Source organism: Ursus americanus, chromosome 2 (genome assembly GCF_024610735.1).
Source record: "Ursus americanus isolate L20-20 chromosome 2, mUrsAme1.1.p, whole genome shotgun sequence".
In the NCBI taxonomy this organism is placed as follows: domain Eukaryota; kingdom Metazoa; phylum Chordata; class Mammalia; order Carnivora; family Ursidae; genus Ursus; species Ursus americanus.
Window position 1 is genome coordinate 101,079,158 of NC_142128.1, and position 17,379 is coordinate 101,096,536.

At 38.6% G+C, this 17,379-nt stretch overlaps 1 protein-coding gene across 13 annotated transcripts in view; it reads right to left on the minus strand.

Moving 5' to 3' along the window:
* The window catches only part of CDC42BPA (CDC42 binding protein kinase alpha), a 310,508-nt gene that overhangs the window by 149,376 nt on the left and 143,753 nt on the right, over window positions 1-17,379 (minus strand). For all 13 annotated transcript variants that reach the window (XM_045796507.2, XM_087859422.1, XM_045796498.2 and 10 more), the window contains exons 7-10: window positions 7,936-8,136; window positions 6,135-6,383; window positions 4,185-4,264; window positions 2,054-2,220 (exon numbers count right to left, since the gene is read on the minus strand). In XM_045796507.2, the coding sequence (XP_045652463.1) occupies window positions 2,054-2,220; window positions 4,185-4,264; window positions 6,135-6,383; window positions 7,936-8,136 (697 nt within the window). The remainder of the gene's footprint in view (window positions 1-2,053; window positions 2,221-4,184; window positions 4,265-6,134; window positions 6,384-7,935; window positions 8,137-17,379) is intronic.

The window sequence follows — 17,379 nt, forward strand, 5'->3', positions numbered from 1 at the left end:
ATCTTAGCAACTTATTGAGAAATAGAAAAGTCTGTTTTATTGATGTCTGTAGTTTTTTTCTCTACTGAGTCTCTAAAAGTATAACAGCAACATTTTATTGTTGTAAAACTTCGCTTCCTTCTCTCTTAACAGTTACAAGCTATTTGATTATTTATACATACATTCCTTCATTCACAAAAGGAGTAAATAAAATAAATTGTATGTTATGTCCTCTATTCTGGAGAAAATAAATCTGGAAAGAGGGATAGTAAGTGCTGGAGATACAGCAAGGTTAGGTTTTAAACACAGCGGTCAGGAAAGGTATCATTTCAAGGTAACACTCAAGTAGAAACCTGAAGGAGGTAAGGGAATGAGTCATGTGAACACCAAAGGAAGAAAATTTAAGGCAGGGCAGATGCAGATGCAAAGGCCCTGAAGTGGGGACATGCCTGGTTTGTGGAAAGAACAGCCAGGGAGCCCAGGGTGGCCAGAGACAGAAGGAACAGTGGGGGTGGAGGGGCCGAGGTAAGGCGGGGAAAGCAGCTAGAAAGCGGTTACAAGAAGGCGGGTGATGGTGGTGGTGACGTGAATGGGGTGATGGCCACACAGTGAGTGGGGATGGGACTCTGGATCTTCTGTGATGGCAGAGCTGCCCGGGTTTGCTGATGGGCGAGATGGGAGGTGTGACAGAAGGGAAAGACTTAAAGATGCCTGGAAGGTTGTAGTTTCAAGCACCTAAGAGCCTGGACTGCTCTGGGGGACCCTGACATTCACGGGTCAAAGAGTTCAGGAGAACTCAGGAAGTGAGACAGAATAAACCATAACTGGTTTATGAGGAAAAAGAAAACTAGGAGATTCATGAGTCCCAGAAGCCAAAAGAAGAAAGAGCTGTCAGGAGGGGGAATGGCCAAGTAGGTCAGATGCTGACAGGTGAGAAGCTGCGGCCTGGGAAGCAGGACTGCTGGACAGCCAGCCCATGGACTTGAGATCTGTGCTCATGAATCTCAGGTGGGATCAATCAGCACCCTGCTTGTCCTAAGTCCGTTACCTTCAGCCACACAGTCGCAGACGGAATGCAGGTCAACAGGGCTGGGGTTCCCGCAAGGGAGTGTGGCAGACAGAAGTCAGAGCAACAGATGTGAGGATCCAAGTTAAGGGTCTGATTACGACTGACCACGGAAGGACGGAGGGTACAAGGCACAGGGTGAGGGGGATGGAGCTGCAGGTAATCGTGGAACAGAAGGAACGTGGGAGGCACCAGAGGGAGTGAACTAGACCACTACGAACAGGAGATGATGCAGGATTTGCTTGAAATTGAGATTAGGGGCACCTGGGTGGCTCAGTCGATTAAGTGTCTGCCTTCGGCTCAGGTCATGATCCCAGGGTCCTAGGATCAAGCCCTGCATCAGGCTCCCTGCTCGGCAGGGAGCCTGCTTCTCCCTCTGCCTGCTGTTCTCCCTGCACATGCTCTCTTTCTCTGACAAATAAATAAATAAAATCTTAAAAAGAAAAAAAAAGACTTTAAAAAAAGAAACTGAGATTTGTAAAGAATTCTGGATACTGTAGTCTCAACAATGGAGCTGGATGAGGTCGGGCGGAGGACAAGATCATTGGACGTGTAAGAATCCAGAGACCGTCAGAACAGTAAGAGGTTTGCCAACCTGCATTTTATAGTCACCAAGTATCATGACAGGAGTGATGCAGAAGAGGACAGTTTGCCAGGAAGTCACACTTTCAAGGCTGAGAAAATAGGACAGCGATCCCGAGCGCTACAGTGGGATGGGAAGGGCTCCTTTCCCTCGAGCAGCCCCGTTTCCTTCTCCCTAGATGAGTTCACGGGCGCACATACGAACCCGGGGGGGGGGGGAGACGAACGCTACGTCGGGGGTGCTGTTTACCTCCTGAGTCTACATAAACAGTATCATTCTGTATTCCGCAAAGGAGTCTTCAACTGGACTTTTTCCCCTTCATACAAAAATTTCTTTTCAAGATAAAACGACCCCTCATAATAACAGTTCTTCAAACTCTGAGTCCAACTCCAAAAGGGAAGATACCATCGTTAATATATATTTACCTTGAAGCTTTCTACTCAGCTCAAGCTTCTCCTGCTCGAGGCGCTTGATTCTCCTCTCATACGCCTCGGTCGCCAGGTTGTTGTCGAGAGTCCTCTGGACACTGACATCAAGGTCCAGGGACGCGGGACCCGCTGTGACCCGTAAACAGCTCCGATCGGAAAGAACACTGAAGAAACAGAAAAACATGAGGTCATGCGGAAAAGAAAGTTTGAAGAAACAAAGAGCCTTCTGCAGTTGTCCTTTAAAAACATGGATTTTGATATCTAGCTACAGTTAGCCGTCTAGGGTGGCGGTAAAACACACTGTTTGCAAATCTCAACACAAACCTGTTTTTAGAAGCATTTTTTAAAAATGAGAAATAGTTCCAATTATCTTGAATTTCAATAACCACAACTTACAAAATGATGTTTAGTAAACACAAGGTGACCACATAAGTGCAACAATAGTCAAAGTACAGACCACGGTCCTCTTCATCAGAATTTGGACTCAAAAGTGAAATGCTTCCTTTAATTCAATATAACTTAGCGAAAAATATTTGAAGTGTTAGACATTTAGCAGTGAGCAAAACTGACACTTGCCCATGAAGAGCTTCTGTTCCCGTGATGGAGACGGAAACAAATGAGATAAGGAAATGCAATATTCAGGGCATTAGGCAATGCTGAATGCTAAGGAGAAAACATCAAGCAGGAAAGGGGAGGGCGAAGTACCGAGGGGGAAGACATAAAAATCTAGACAAAGTGGCCAGGAGGCTATCACTCAGAGAGGAACTCTGAATAAAGTCCAGAGGGAGTAACCGGGAGGGAAGAGCAGTCCAGGCAGGTGAACAGAAGTGCAAGAGCGCTGAGAAAGGAGTAGGTCTGGCACTGTCCCAGGCCAGAAAGGAGCAGTGTGTGGCTGGAGCGGAGTCGGCCAGGTTAAAAGTAGCGGGAAAGAGAAAGTGAGCCAGTCATGCAGGGTCTTGTAAGAATGTTGACTGGGATTAAGATGAGCCACTGGAGTTGGGGGACAGTGGGGATGGGTCCTGAACAGGGGAGTGACACGCTCCGACTTATCTTTTAGCAGGACCCCTCAGACGGGTTCAGAGAAATCTAAGAGCCAAGATTGCGAACATCTGATGTAGGGGTTCGGAGAGATTTTAAGCAGGAGAGAGCAGAGGGGTCTCACATTCGGGAGTCACCAGCAAATATCGGGGAGTGCACTACAGTATAAGGGGAAAAGTTCCCAAGATGAAGCCGTGGGGCCCCAGGAGATCAGGAGATCAGTAGGCATCAACTACAGAGACAGAGAAGGATTGGCCAGAAAGGTGAGAAGTCAGGCAAGTGCCCTGGAAGGTCAGAGACGGAGGTGCTGTGATGGGAAGGAGCTGGGACGCACAAGATGAGAGCAGACATGAGACAGGGTGGAATGGGAGACCCCACCGTTCATCCGCACAGGCAAGCGCTCAGGGCAGAGGGGGGCAGGTGGGACCGCGCAGAAGAGCGTGTGAGAACTGTCTGCCTCAACCTGTCCGTGCAGGAGGAAGTGAGCTCATCAGGGGAGAGCGGAAGAGCGGGCACAGGCAGCAAGAAGGGTCCTGGAGGTTGGTAATCATCACCGTGGAAGGTGAGACCAGTGAGAATGGTCAGGTGCTTTTCTCTGGACGCTGTGAACGGCACGGGTACAGGCAGAAACTTGGAATTGGACTGTAATGATGATGTCAACTCAGCAAAACCACACAGGAGAACAGGAGGCAGTCAAGGAATTGAGGGGGGCACACAAGGAGTGAATGTAATCACACTCCGCTTACACTGGAGAAGGAGGACCAGGACCCGGTCCATGAAAACAGGGCTAAGATGGATGACTGGTCCTGGAGCTTGGCACCTGGATCGTATTTGCTCAAACGCAAGGGACTCTTCTGATTCCTGCCCCACTGCCGAGAGGAAGATTCTGAAATCTCTCTCTCCTCCAAACTGACTTAAGATTCTCCTAGGTTCTATTCGTTACAGGACATCTAACTTTTTCCAGCAGTAGCTTCAGCCTCTATTTTAAAATTGTCTTCACTTACAAGGCTCTCTCATATATTTTTTTAAAACTTCAATTCATCTTAATTTGCTTTAAGTTGTCCAAATTATGTTAACTTTTCCAACTTACCAGCTACTAGTATATGTGAAACCAACAAATGGCAGGTGGTGGCCAGAAAATGCAGTATGTGTGGGTGGGGGCATCGTTTCCTGAAGGATGAAAAAACATCTGGTAAGAAATAAATAACCGTGACCTGCAAGTTGGCTTATGATATTAACTAACAATAGGAAATACATGGCTGTTCGATTTAGAAACACAGATTAAGTCTGGGGCAGATGCGCAGCGATCTAGAATCCAGACAATGAACCCTGCCGCTGTAATATTCTAATAAAATTAAACTCCAGATGGAAGTCTGACGTTGACAGCACAGCGATTATTCATGTATGCATATGTGCAGATTTGCCTCGTCACTAAAAGTTATTTGTAACCCCAAATCAATATTCATAGTACTTCTGCAATCAGTCGCAGACACAGGCAAAGGAAAAAAATTTCTTTCAGCCGCCGGATGCCTAAGTTTCCAGCTGGGACTGAACAAGAAGATGCTCTGCCTTCTTGTTTCAGCTCTGATAATGACAAAAAAGTATTCCTTCCAAGGTCTGCATGGGCCATGTCTTTCACGTGTTTCTGCTTTTTATGGGTGACTGTGTTGTTTAAAATGTCCTCCAAGCAGAGTGTGGAAGGGCCATCTATACGGCTTCTAAGCCAGACGGCTGCGACGTGCCTTACAAATACGTATGCATGTCAGAGAAGCTCTGCTCAGGCCTGAGTTACACGGCTGTTGGCTGTGAACTTGCTGTTAGTTACACAACGATATATATTCAATACGGTGTCTTTACAAAGAAACATACATAAAACAAGGTTATGTACTGACTGGTTGAATGAAATGACCAGAGGCTCAGAAGAACTTAACCCTGAATGTCCCCTAGGAACAATGGTTCAATAGTCACGAACACAGCACACACAGGAACTTCATGGAACACAGAACTACCATAATCAGAATCGACTGTACTACGTATTTAATTTGGAATGACTCAAATTTCTGCTTGCAGTAAATATAATTCTTATAATAAAAACCTGATGAGGAAAGTCCATTTAATTTTATCTTGGAGGCTCAGAGAGGGAAACCTAGGAAACCCTTACCTACCTTGCACGTGCTACTTACTGAACAGTGAAAAGTGACAGAAAATCCATATACAAATTCTTAGTGCAGAATTAAAACCATAAGAAATAAAAATAACGGAAGAAAAAAATAAAGTTCAAATTAAGAAGGCTAAAAAGGCAACACCCATAAAACTCTATGTTCTTACTGTCCTAAATTGTAACAATGTGACCTAAAGGTGTAGAGCAGAGGCTGATGAACCATGTGGGCCCACAAGCTGAAAGGGACCCAGTGTCCGGCCACTCTGCAGCTCTGCCACCCGCCTCAAGGGAGACTATGACGTCAGCATAGCAAGTCTGCTCTCCTACCAGGTTTGCTACTTTCAGTGGCAACACCACCGGGCACGGGTCGCTCTCAAAATGAAATCAGGCTCCTGCCAGCAGCTCTACGGCCCCAACCAGGCAGATGGAATGGGGTGGGGGAAGTTTTTAACCAAAGTTTGGTTTCTCATGAATAAATGCTTCTCAACTTATTTCCCTTGCATTAAATTGTCAAGCCCCAAAATGGTTGTTTTTGACAATTCTGTTCAGTATCGTGGAGCTTTTGAGGGAGAGATTTGCCAAACTCTTCACTGCCATCATGAAGTCCACTTCTCTAAGCATCTAATTTCTCCTCTTCCTAGGAAACCTCATGGCATAACTGATCGCATTAGTAAATATGTGAAGTTTAATTTCACTCCTGGTCATGAATAAACATGTTCACCCCAGTGAACTCTCTTAATTTTGGATATATGAGAGAATAAATACTAGAAGCCAAGGTAACCGTCTGACTGGTAACTGATAAGGAGGTCCATACAACTGCTTCATAAGCACATTAAAAAGAAAGAGAGGGACAGAACTTCTTCTCAACGTCATACTTACAGAATTCTTTAAACAATCATCATCCACATCAAAATTCGATGTATCTGTTGGGCTACTAACTTCTGGAATATAAGGTGCTTCACAGTTTCGAATATTATCCCAATCAATTCCATTGAAAAATGGGTGTTTTTTAAAGTCCTCTATTCCATTTTGACCAAGTCGGTGTTCTCTGCTGCAAATAAGCCTTCGAATAAGATCCTTAGCATTTTCAGATACATCAGTCACTTGAGCGGGAAACTGAAACCTTTCCTAGACACAGAAAAATAGAAACAAAATATAAATCAGTATTTAACTCCTAAAGTAGGTTGATTAACATTTATTTTCTTAAAAATACATTTTAAAAATGTGTAATAAGTGTATGCTAGTGCAAAGTATTCATACAAGAGAAAAGAGCACCTTCCTAAAAACTTAATTTTATATGTGACTTAGTCACACATGCACTATAGAAAGAATAAATTAAGTGCTAAAATACCTTAAACTGCTGTCAGAATAAAGAGAACTTATTAAAAGTAGAATTTGACTCAACATTCATCAACTGATGATGTTCATATACGCCACAAACTAAGCATTAAGTAACAGGCAAACCCCTGTAAAGAACGGACCATGTACTTGACACTCGTGGAGACGATTTACTCACTTAATGCCTGTAAATCCTCACAGCAATCCTGATTTTACAGAAGAGACCCGAAGGCCCAGGGAGGTCAAGCCAGTTGCTCCCAGCCACACGACTGGTAAATGGGAGAGCTGGGATTTTGGAAGAGCAGCCTGACTCCAGAATCCGTGTTCCAAGCCACCACATCACAGCCAACGATTTCTCTCTGAAATGCTTTACGTGCTCTTTGCACCTCGGTAGCTGGCTACTCCCTGTCTTCCAACTCTCCACAACTATTCAGCAGATCCTGCTTGCAGCCGGGCAGAAGAGCACCAGCTCCGCAGAAGAGCGTGAACTGACTGACATGTACCCGAAGCTACTGCTGATAACTGTCTCACCCCCTTTTACGGGACACTCCCATTCCAGGTGTTTGCAGCTGCTCACAATCTTCTGAAACCAATCAGTCAGAATCTTCCTCTCTTTATTACAGTTTATTTCTACTTTGCTGGGAACTAAATGGATTAAGGCTCTATTAATTTCTTCCTATGGTGAATCTGGATTGTTTTCACTGTTTTGATGGTAAAGAAGACTGGAATAGATATCCTTGTACATACATCTTGGTTCAACTATTTCCTTAGGGCAGATTCCTAAAACCCTTCGAAGTTGCTCAATCCAAATTTCTAACCATCTTTAAGGCTCTAGACGCACACTTACAGACTTGTTGACAGAAAGGTTATATCAACTTAAACTCCTATCAAATGTCTAGCAATGCCCATCTCATTGGGTTACTTAAAGACAGAGTATAATTTTTCTTTTTGTCTTTGCCAGGGGGAAAAAGAATATCTCAGTTTTATTTTGTTTTGCATTTATTATGGCTAAGGATAAGAATTTTTTAAATGCACTCTAGCCAGGAGTATACTTATAGTAGTAAGGATATAAATTATCTGCTTACAAACTTTGTTATTCTACGGGAGAGAACAATTTCCTATTTATTAGCATTTCTAATAAAATACGGAAGGCAAGAACTAATCATTTTATGTATAATTTATGGATTTTGATTATTCACATTTGTCAGGTCCCCTATTAGCATAGAAATTAGAATGTTCATTCTTTCTAAAGAAACATTTGCTTTTTAACTATCACATTACTTTAAATTTATTGTATGTATCATTTACCACATTCAATTCAATAATAGTAAAATATACTAACTTTATGATTCATGATTTTTCCATACGTCTCCACCAGTGATTCTGCATAAAATGGTGTTTCTCCATAAAGCATTTCGTACATACAGACCCCCAGAGACCACCAGTCACATTCAGGCCCATATCTCCCTTTCCCATCTTCCATGGCTTGAAGGATTTCAGGAGAGATATAATCTGGAGTTCCAACAGCCACCGAGGATTGGACCTGAAGAAGTTCACACATTTTTAGTAATCTACTATATTAGAAACAAGTAACAAGTTTTAATTAAAAATATTTACACTTACTCACATACACAACAGACATTATCTCAAAACAACTATAATATGTCATTACCTGAAATCAGCCTCCTTGTACGTATAAGTAAAATTATATGTAATCTCCATACTAGCAGTCCTCCAGATTTCATAATCCTATAGAATCTTTATTATTGCTGGTACTTCATTGACTACATTTAGGGTAACTACATGATTTGAACACCACAGCCATTAAAAACAAACTGAATATTTAGTACAGAACATTCTTATTATTGATATTATTTAAACAACACATTCATATAAATAATGGAACTAGGAAAATTCTACAATTTGTCAAAAGGAAAACATAGCCTGAAAAAAACAGGCCAATTCTTATGAGTAATCTGGAAATTATTTTAAAACACTTTAATTGAAACTTTAGGAAATAAGTATTAACAATGTACTGCAAGCTACTTATTAATTTATAAAATTACAAAGGTTTCAAACATACTCTTCAAAAAATAAAGTCCCAGTAGAGAAAAATAGTTGGGCATATAATTATGGCAAGTTACATCTAAATGAGAAAATAATCACCATAAATGGTCCTGGCCACACATCTTATAAGGTACTCTGAAGTAAAAGAAAATTGTTTCTTTGTACATTTTAAAGAAGCATATCAAAAAAGAACATTATCAAGGTAGAATAATGGTGAATATCCTGGATTTTCTAGGAAAAAAAAATCATTCTTAAGTCATCATTAGAATAGACTTTCTCTTTGATAATACTGAGATAAGGTAACTTGAAAACTCTTGCACTGTGAACTCTTAAAAATACATATAAATGAGCTCTTAAGAAAAAAAAAGAGGGACGCCTGGGTGGCTCAGCTGGTTAAGCAACTGCCTTCAGCTTGGGTCATGATCCCAGAGTCCTGAGATTGAGACCCATGTCAGGCTCTCTGCTGAGAAGAACACCTGATGCTCCCTCTCCCTGCCTCTCCCCCACATGTGCTGTCAAATAAATAAATAAAATCTTTAAAAAAATATCTTAGGAGCTGGTAATCAAGAAATGTTTGAGAACCAGTGTGATAAGCATTATAGTAGGAGTGGAGTTCGGGAATGTTGGTTTTCATTTTCTAGGTACTTGGATTTTAATATATCCATGAGGATAAGAGGACAGTCCTCAGCTTATATGAGGTTTGAAGCAAGAGGCCACCCCATATAACAGCCTTTACTCCAAAGCGTACATTGTAAGTGAAAAGGTGAATTATAAAAATCTGCCACTCGACAGAGAAAGATACTTAGTCTATCTTGACTGTGGCTGAAATGTGAAGAAACACTGCTCCTCCCGAAATTCATCCCTTTCAGCCACATGGCACCAATAGTGCGTATTCTACATCACAGGGCTTCTCTGGTCCAGAAGTCCTCAACCAAGGAACTGGCAAAAGTACGGGCACCACATGAGGTGCACCCCAAAAACCTGGCATAACAAATTCAAAAGTACTACTATTCAAAATTCACTATTTTACAGGATACATGATCAAACCTGGCCCCATAAAATTCTCACACATAAAAGCCCACTGAAGATGAGCTCACAATCCAAAAATACAAACTAAATGAGGAAACAGTGCATTGCAAACCAAAAGTCAGAAATTGAAGCAATATAATTAGACCCATAACAATGATCAATTCTACACTTCATGAAATAAGTACGTTTAAAAGGATTAAAGATGATTTAAAAAGTAAAATCATAAGAAAAGAAAGAGATTTAAAAAGTGAAATGAAATCCTAGTAATGGGGGGAAAAAACCCAAAAAGCTAATCCTTGAAATAAAAAAAGTGAATAGGTAAAATATATGAAAAATTATTAATACCAGATCCACTTCTACACACACTGCAGTTAAACTGCAGAGTACCAAAGGCAAAGAGATCTTCAAAACAGGAAAGAATGTAGGGAGGTTGCCTACAACTGACTGACAGTGATTGAGTACTGACAAGTCAGAAGAAAACGGACTTGTATCTTCAAAGTAACAAGACAAAATAATTGTCACCTAATTATGATACACGAATGGGGGTTAAATATAGACATTTTCACACAAAGGATGAGTGAATTTTTTTTATCTTTTAGATAAACATAAGGATGCACTTCAGGAAACAAGAAATTTAACCCATATGGAATAATGTGATAGTAAAAGCAACTGTGAACAAAGGTATTAGTAAACTTTAACATATATACACTCATTAACTGGATAAAATAATGACACAGAGGAAGAGGACGAAGAGGCGTAGGAAAAAGAGAAGGAGAAACGGAGGTGACAGAGGGCAAGCAACAACTATTTAAAGGTTGAAAAATCAGACGGAACAAAAATACCAGAAAACAGTAGCATGTTATCAAGGGAACAATTAGGATTCAAGTGGTCGAAGTTTCTTGTTTTCTCATCTTTATTTCTTACTTACTTTTTAATTATTATTTTTAATTGTGGTAAAATACCCATAGCATAGAATTTACCCTTACAACCATTTCCAAGCACTCGTTCCGGTGGCATGAAGTACATTCACACTGCGGTTCAACCATCACCACTATCCTTCTCCAGAACTCTTTTCATCTTGCAAAACCGAAACTCTGCATCCATTACGCACTAACTGCCCCCTGCCCACCTCCTGCCCCACCCCGGGCCCTGACAACCACCACTGTGCTTTCTGAGTCTGACTACCATGAAATCATACAATATTTGACATGTCGTGTCTGGCTTAAATCACTTAACGTAACATTTTCAAGGCTTATCCATGTTGTATCGTGTTAAAATTTCCTTCTTTTTAAGACTGAATAATACTCCATTGTATGTAAATACTACATTTTCTTTATCCATCCATCTGCTGATGGACACCTTGGTTACTTAAATCTCTTGGATATTGTGGGTACTATGAATGCAGGTGTACAAATACCTCTGAGTCCCTGCTTTCAATTCTGTGAAGTATATACCCAGAAGTGGAATTGCTGGATCATACAGTAATTCTATTTCTAAGTTTCTGAAGAACTGCCATACTGTTTATCAGAGCGGCTATAGCATTTTGCACTTTACATTCCCTCCAACAGGGCACAAGTTTTCCGATTTCTTCACATCTTCATCAGCACTTCTTATTTTCTACTTTATTGCGGGATTTTAAAAAATGTTTTTAACAGTACCACTTAACAGGTGTGAGTAGTATCTTTGATTTGCATTTCCTTAATGACGAGGGATGTTGAGCTTGTTGGCCATTTGTATATCTTCTTCGGAGAAATGTCTATTCAAGTACATCACTCATTTTGAATTGAGTTGTTATTGAGTTGTAGAAGTTCTTCACATATTCTGGATAATTAGCCCCTAATCAGACATATGATTTTCAACTATTTTCTCCCATTCCATTGGTTGCCTTTTCACTAAGATGACTGTGTACTCCAATGCACAGAAATTTTTAAAGGTGATACAATTCTGTTTATCTATTTTTCCTTTTGCTGCCTGTTGTTTGGTGTCATATCCAAGAAATCCTTGCCAAATCCAATGTCATAAAGATTTCCCCTATGTTTTCTTCTAAGAGTTTTATAGTTTCAGCTTTTGATATTCAGGTCTTTGATTCATTTTTAGTTAATTTTCGTATATAAGATAAACTGAGTTTCTTGTTTGGCTTAGGAAAATAGTGGAGAAATTGACTCTAGACTTTAGGTAAACCTTAAAGGTTAAAAATTTAAAGAAAACATTAAAATATTTGAAATAGAATGTATAGCTTCCAAAGAAGAAAATAAAAAGAGAAATTAAACTACACTTGACCATGCCAACAGCAGGCAAAAAAAAAAAAGGGGAGGGGGAGCATGCATGTAAACAAACAAGCAAAATCTACAGTAAATAGCACAAGATCAGATACTAAGAATAAATACAAATATATTGATCATCATGAAATTTATAAATGGATTAAATTTACCTATTAAAAGACAGCATCATCACACTGGGTGACAAATAAAACCAAAATGAAGAAATATTTTTAAAAATTAGCAATAATCTGTTTAAAGGGGATATACCTAAACACAGGACACAGAAAGGTTAAAAGTAAAAGAATGGAAAAGATACATCAGGCAGATGTTAAAAGAAAATTAAGGTAGCTATATTTCTATCAGTTAAAAGAGACTCTAAAGGCAAAATCATTATTAAAATTTTTAAAAATTCATTAATATAATTGTAAAAGAAAATACCCTGGAATAGCAATTCTGAATAATATACCTAACAACACAGCTACAAAAGGGTTGTGAAAACATTGATGATTACAAGGAAAAATTAATAAATTCAGTATCATAAGACTTTTAAAATAACAGATACATCAGAAAGAAGTAAAACTGGTAAGAATTATAAAAAATTTGAACAACAAATTAACAACTTCAATCTCATGGGCCCACATAGAAACTTGCATCCAGAAATTAAAGAGTGTATTATTTTCAAACAAATAACATTATAAAAACTAGCCTGTTAGAAAGCAAGAGCAAATCTTGACAAATGCCAGAAAAAAATGGTATCAAATAGACCCATTCTCCAGTAAAATAAAACTAGAAATAAAAAATAAATAAGTAAACACTATACTAAAGATATTAAAAGGCACATATCTAAATAATCAATGGTCCACAGAAGTATTCTAACCAAAGCTGAAAAATATTTAGAACTGAAAAATAGTAAAATGCTCTATAGATCAAAACTGATGAAGGAAAAGAAAAGCAGAAGCAAACAACATTAGGATTGAAAAAACAAAACTACACAGGTAACAGAGATTATAAAGCTAGGAAGAGTGCAATATAAACGTTACATAACAAAATTGAAAACTCAGAGAAAATGACAATCTTCATAGAAAAAAAATATAACTTACCAAAACTGACTCAGGAAGAAATAGAAAACCAAAGAGACCTATAACCATTAAAAAATGTGAATCAATAGTATAAAATCTACCTGGAAAACAAACCAAAAAAACAAGAGGAAAACAAAACCAAACCGAGGCAAAGGTGATTTAAAAGTGAGTTCTACCAATTTCATAAGACTATTTCTTATGAATCCCTGTACTATATAAACTGTTCTAAAGCCAAAATTGGTAAGTGGAGAGGATACAACTACTTCCCTGTCCATTTATAAGGCTAAGATAACCCAAATACAAAAATCAGACAAGAACGATTTGAGAAAGAAAATCATACTGCAATAACAGAATGGTCAATCTCAAGTATGAATCTCAGGTTAATAATCCAATATAAGATATTAGCAGAGTCAATTCAGCAATTTGTTCAAAAATATCAATACATCTTCATGACAGAGTTATGTTTGGCCAAAGAATGGAGGATTTAACATTAGACAATCTATGTCATTCATCAGTTGAACAGATTAAAGGAAAAACACCCTAATATCATCATCTCAATGGATGCAGAAAAGTGATTTGATTACAACAATAACAACCATAACAACACATTCTTATGCTAATAAGAAACAGAAATTTCATCATAAGGAACAGAAATTTCCTTAATCTTGTAAAGAATATCTACCAAAGCTTACAGCAAACATCACACTTAATTTGAAACTACAGAAAAAACACCATTAGCATCAAGAACAAGGCAAAGCAGCTCCCTATTACCATACCTATTTAATAATGCACTGAAGGTCACTGATTGCATGGGGGGGGGGGTGCGAGACATAGCATATGTAAGCATTTGTTAAAGACAAAACCTAAAGCTGATCATTATTTGTGGATTATATGATTGTCTATGTACAAAACCTAGAAGAATCTACAAATCATTTTGAACTAATAAAAAAATTAGTGAGCTTGCTAATTTCAAGATGAGTATACAAAAATCAACCGTGGTCCTAAACAAAAGCAACAAGCTATTAAACTGAAAAACTGTAAAAGTTATCAGTTATAATGCTCTACACCCCAAAAATTCAGTGTGCCTAGGAACAAATTTAACAAATAAAGGTAATGGATTTATAGTGAACAGGATTATAAAACTTCAATAACGGACATAAAAGAAAACCTAAAACAATGGAGAGAGACACCATGTTTGTGGAAGGGATGATTCCATGTGATAGACATCAATTTCCCCAAAATTAACCTCTAAATTCAATGCAGGTCTACAAGCTTCCATTTCTGAAGGGGTATTTCTATGTTTGCACATGTATGTATATAAACCAATAATATAATCCTAACAATCATATGGAAAAACAAGTGGCCAAGAATATCCAAGACAATCTTAGAAGAAGAATTATAGCAGCACATCCCTCCCAGAAACTGACTTCTTATAAAGACGTAGTGATTAAGATAACATAGTTTCAACTCATATGTGAGAGCCAAAAAGCAAGATGAGACTTGATTTGGAAAGTCACAAAATATGGGAAAGGCTAAAATTGACGCAGCTGCCCAGATGATAAATGACCCATACAAAAGTTATATAATCATAACATTTCAGAACACTGGGGAAAAAACAGAATATCCTAAATGCTTCTAGAAAAGGGGCCGGGAAGGTTATAACAGAAGAATTGAGATTTAAAATGGCACCAGATGTCTGAACAGTAAATTAGAAGATAATGCAATGCCTGCTAAATTCTAAGAAAAATCATCTCATATCTATAATATTATACCCAAACAAATTATCAATCAAGTACGAGGGTAGCAGTGAAAGCATTTTTCACATGTGCAAGATTATAAAATATTTACTTCCATTAGAACCCTTCTCAGGAGCTACTATCAGATGAAGAGAATGCCAGACATGGACCTAGGAAACAGGATCCCCTGCTAGACTGCCGTGCAGTGAATCCCATGATGAAGAGTAGGGTAGTCCTGGCTTGACAGTGCTACAACAGGCCAGCACAATAGTCTGGATGAGAAGGGAGAAAGCAAGACTCAAGTGAAGCTCTCTCCAAAGGTAAAAGGGAACCACTAGGTTACTTAATGTGTCTGGGAGAGAAAGGAATTATGGGTTGGAAAGTTTGGGGATGAACTGGTGAGAGTTATATAGAAAACAAGGCAAAGTGGTCACTTACACCAAGGACAACAAAAAGATGTTCAAGAAAAGAACTGAATTAAAATAAAACGCATGGCAAAACTATGAATAATATTTGTATAGAATCATAAAGAATTGAGCAGGAAGATAGAAAGTGTATGGGAAGATAGAAAGTGTAGATGGTAGGAAATTAACGGGTAATACCTAGAACGAAAGAATCAAAAGACAGTAGCTCAAGTATAACAAGAAATAGGTAAGTAAAGGAAGCGAAAGAACAAGCAGCCAGAAGTCTCTAGGTGTCTACCTCTAGCAAAAGAGATTTGGAGGCAGAAAGAATGGGACAAAGGAATGCAGTTTTTATGACAAGTCTTCTTAAAACATATACAGATCACTTCGATTTAAAAAAAATGGAAATAAGTAAAAAGGCTTGTTCATTATAATTTTCTAAATGGAGGATAAACATGCTAGTATATCCAGGAAAATTATTTTGAGATCCTCAGTGAAGAACGAACAACTAGGAAGACACAGCAGGGTTTCAAAGAATAAATTTGATCGTGGGTAACTCATACAGACAGAAACAGTCCTCACTGCATTCTGGAATGCACAGGGATTTGGAAGGCTGCCTATCAGACTCCAGGAGAAGAGCCCCAGCTATGAGTCTAAGGGGCATACGACCTGCAGGACTCAGGAAACTCAGAATTCCCCTGGAATTCTTCTTCAGTGTAGTGCTCTGCTCTCCAGAATTCTGATCCAAAACTTCCTGATGCCACAGCTTCCCTGACTTGAATCTGCGTCTTCTCAACTCAGCAAGTTCTCCCTTCTAATGTCATACCTGCCATTATCAGCTGCCACTTCATGCTTCACAGAGACACAGAGGTCCTTGAGCAGTGCAGTTCCATAGACATACTCTACATTGTGTTACTGCCCTCAGAATTTTTATTTCTACAAATATCATAATCCCACATGACAGTGTGATTATTCTCGCTCTTCACACTCATCAGATGGCTTTTATGTAAATTTTGAAGAAAAGATGAATTTTTTTCTTTGTCCTACAGATCTTGTTTATCATATCTGATATTTTTTATCCTATCAATCTAAGTATCCAAATGGTATAATTTCCTTTGAACTAAAGGACATTCTTTAGGACCCAGGCCTGCTGGAGATTAATCTCTTTCATTTAACTGAAAATGTCTTTTTTTCACCTTCATTTTGAGGAATATTTTTGCTTAACATAGAATTCTTGGTTTACAGATTTCTTCCTCTTTCAGCACTTTAAAGATATTATTTCTGATGAGATACCTATGGTTATTCTTACCATCGTCCCAAAGTATGTAACATGTTTTTAATTCTGGCTGCTTTCCATTTTTTTTCCTTACCTTTAATTTTCAGTTTAATTTTGGACAGGTGTGGTTCCTTTGAACCTTGAGGTACAGTAAAATTCTTACATTTGTGTTCTTCATCGTATTTGGTAAATTTGAGCCATCAATCCTACAAATTCTTTCTGCTCCTGTCTCACTCCCTTCTCCTTCTGGTATTCTGATCATGTAGATCCCTGAGCCTGAATTTATCTTGCTTCAATCTTTTCCTTTCTGTTCTTCAGAGTGGATCATCACTATTGACCTGTCTTCAAACTCACTAGCACTTTCTTCTCTCATCTCTAATCTGCCATTACCCTCCTCCTGTGAGTTTTTTATTTCTATTACTACACCTTTCAAGTTCTAAAAAGGTCCATTTGATTTCTTTTCCTGATGAGATTCCTCATCTGAGACATTTTTAAGACTATATTTTGATTCTTTAGATATATTTAATTTAAAAAACACGTTTATGATAGCTTCATTACATTTCTGTCTGCTAAGTCCAACATCTGTGCTATCGAAGTTCATACTGACTACTTTTATTTTTTAAGTCTGTATCACAATCCCTATCCTATCCCCACTTTTGTTTGGTCTAGTGATTTCTGATTGAATGTTAGTCATTGACAGAAAGATATTATAGAGAGTATGGACTCTGTTATCTTCCACTGAAGATGTTAATTACTATTGAAGCAGATAAAAAAAAATACCACTTGATCTCCTCAAACAAAGGTAAGCTTACGATTACAATCTTTGGGGGCAGATTTGTAGAAACTCTAAAATTCATCTCAATTCCCTTGACTTGGAGGACCACTCTCAAACTCAATGAATTTTATCAGGACTTGGATTTAGACTGTTCGACAG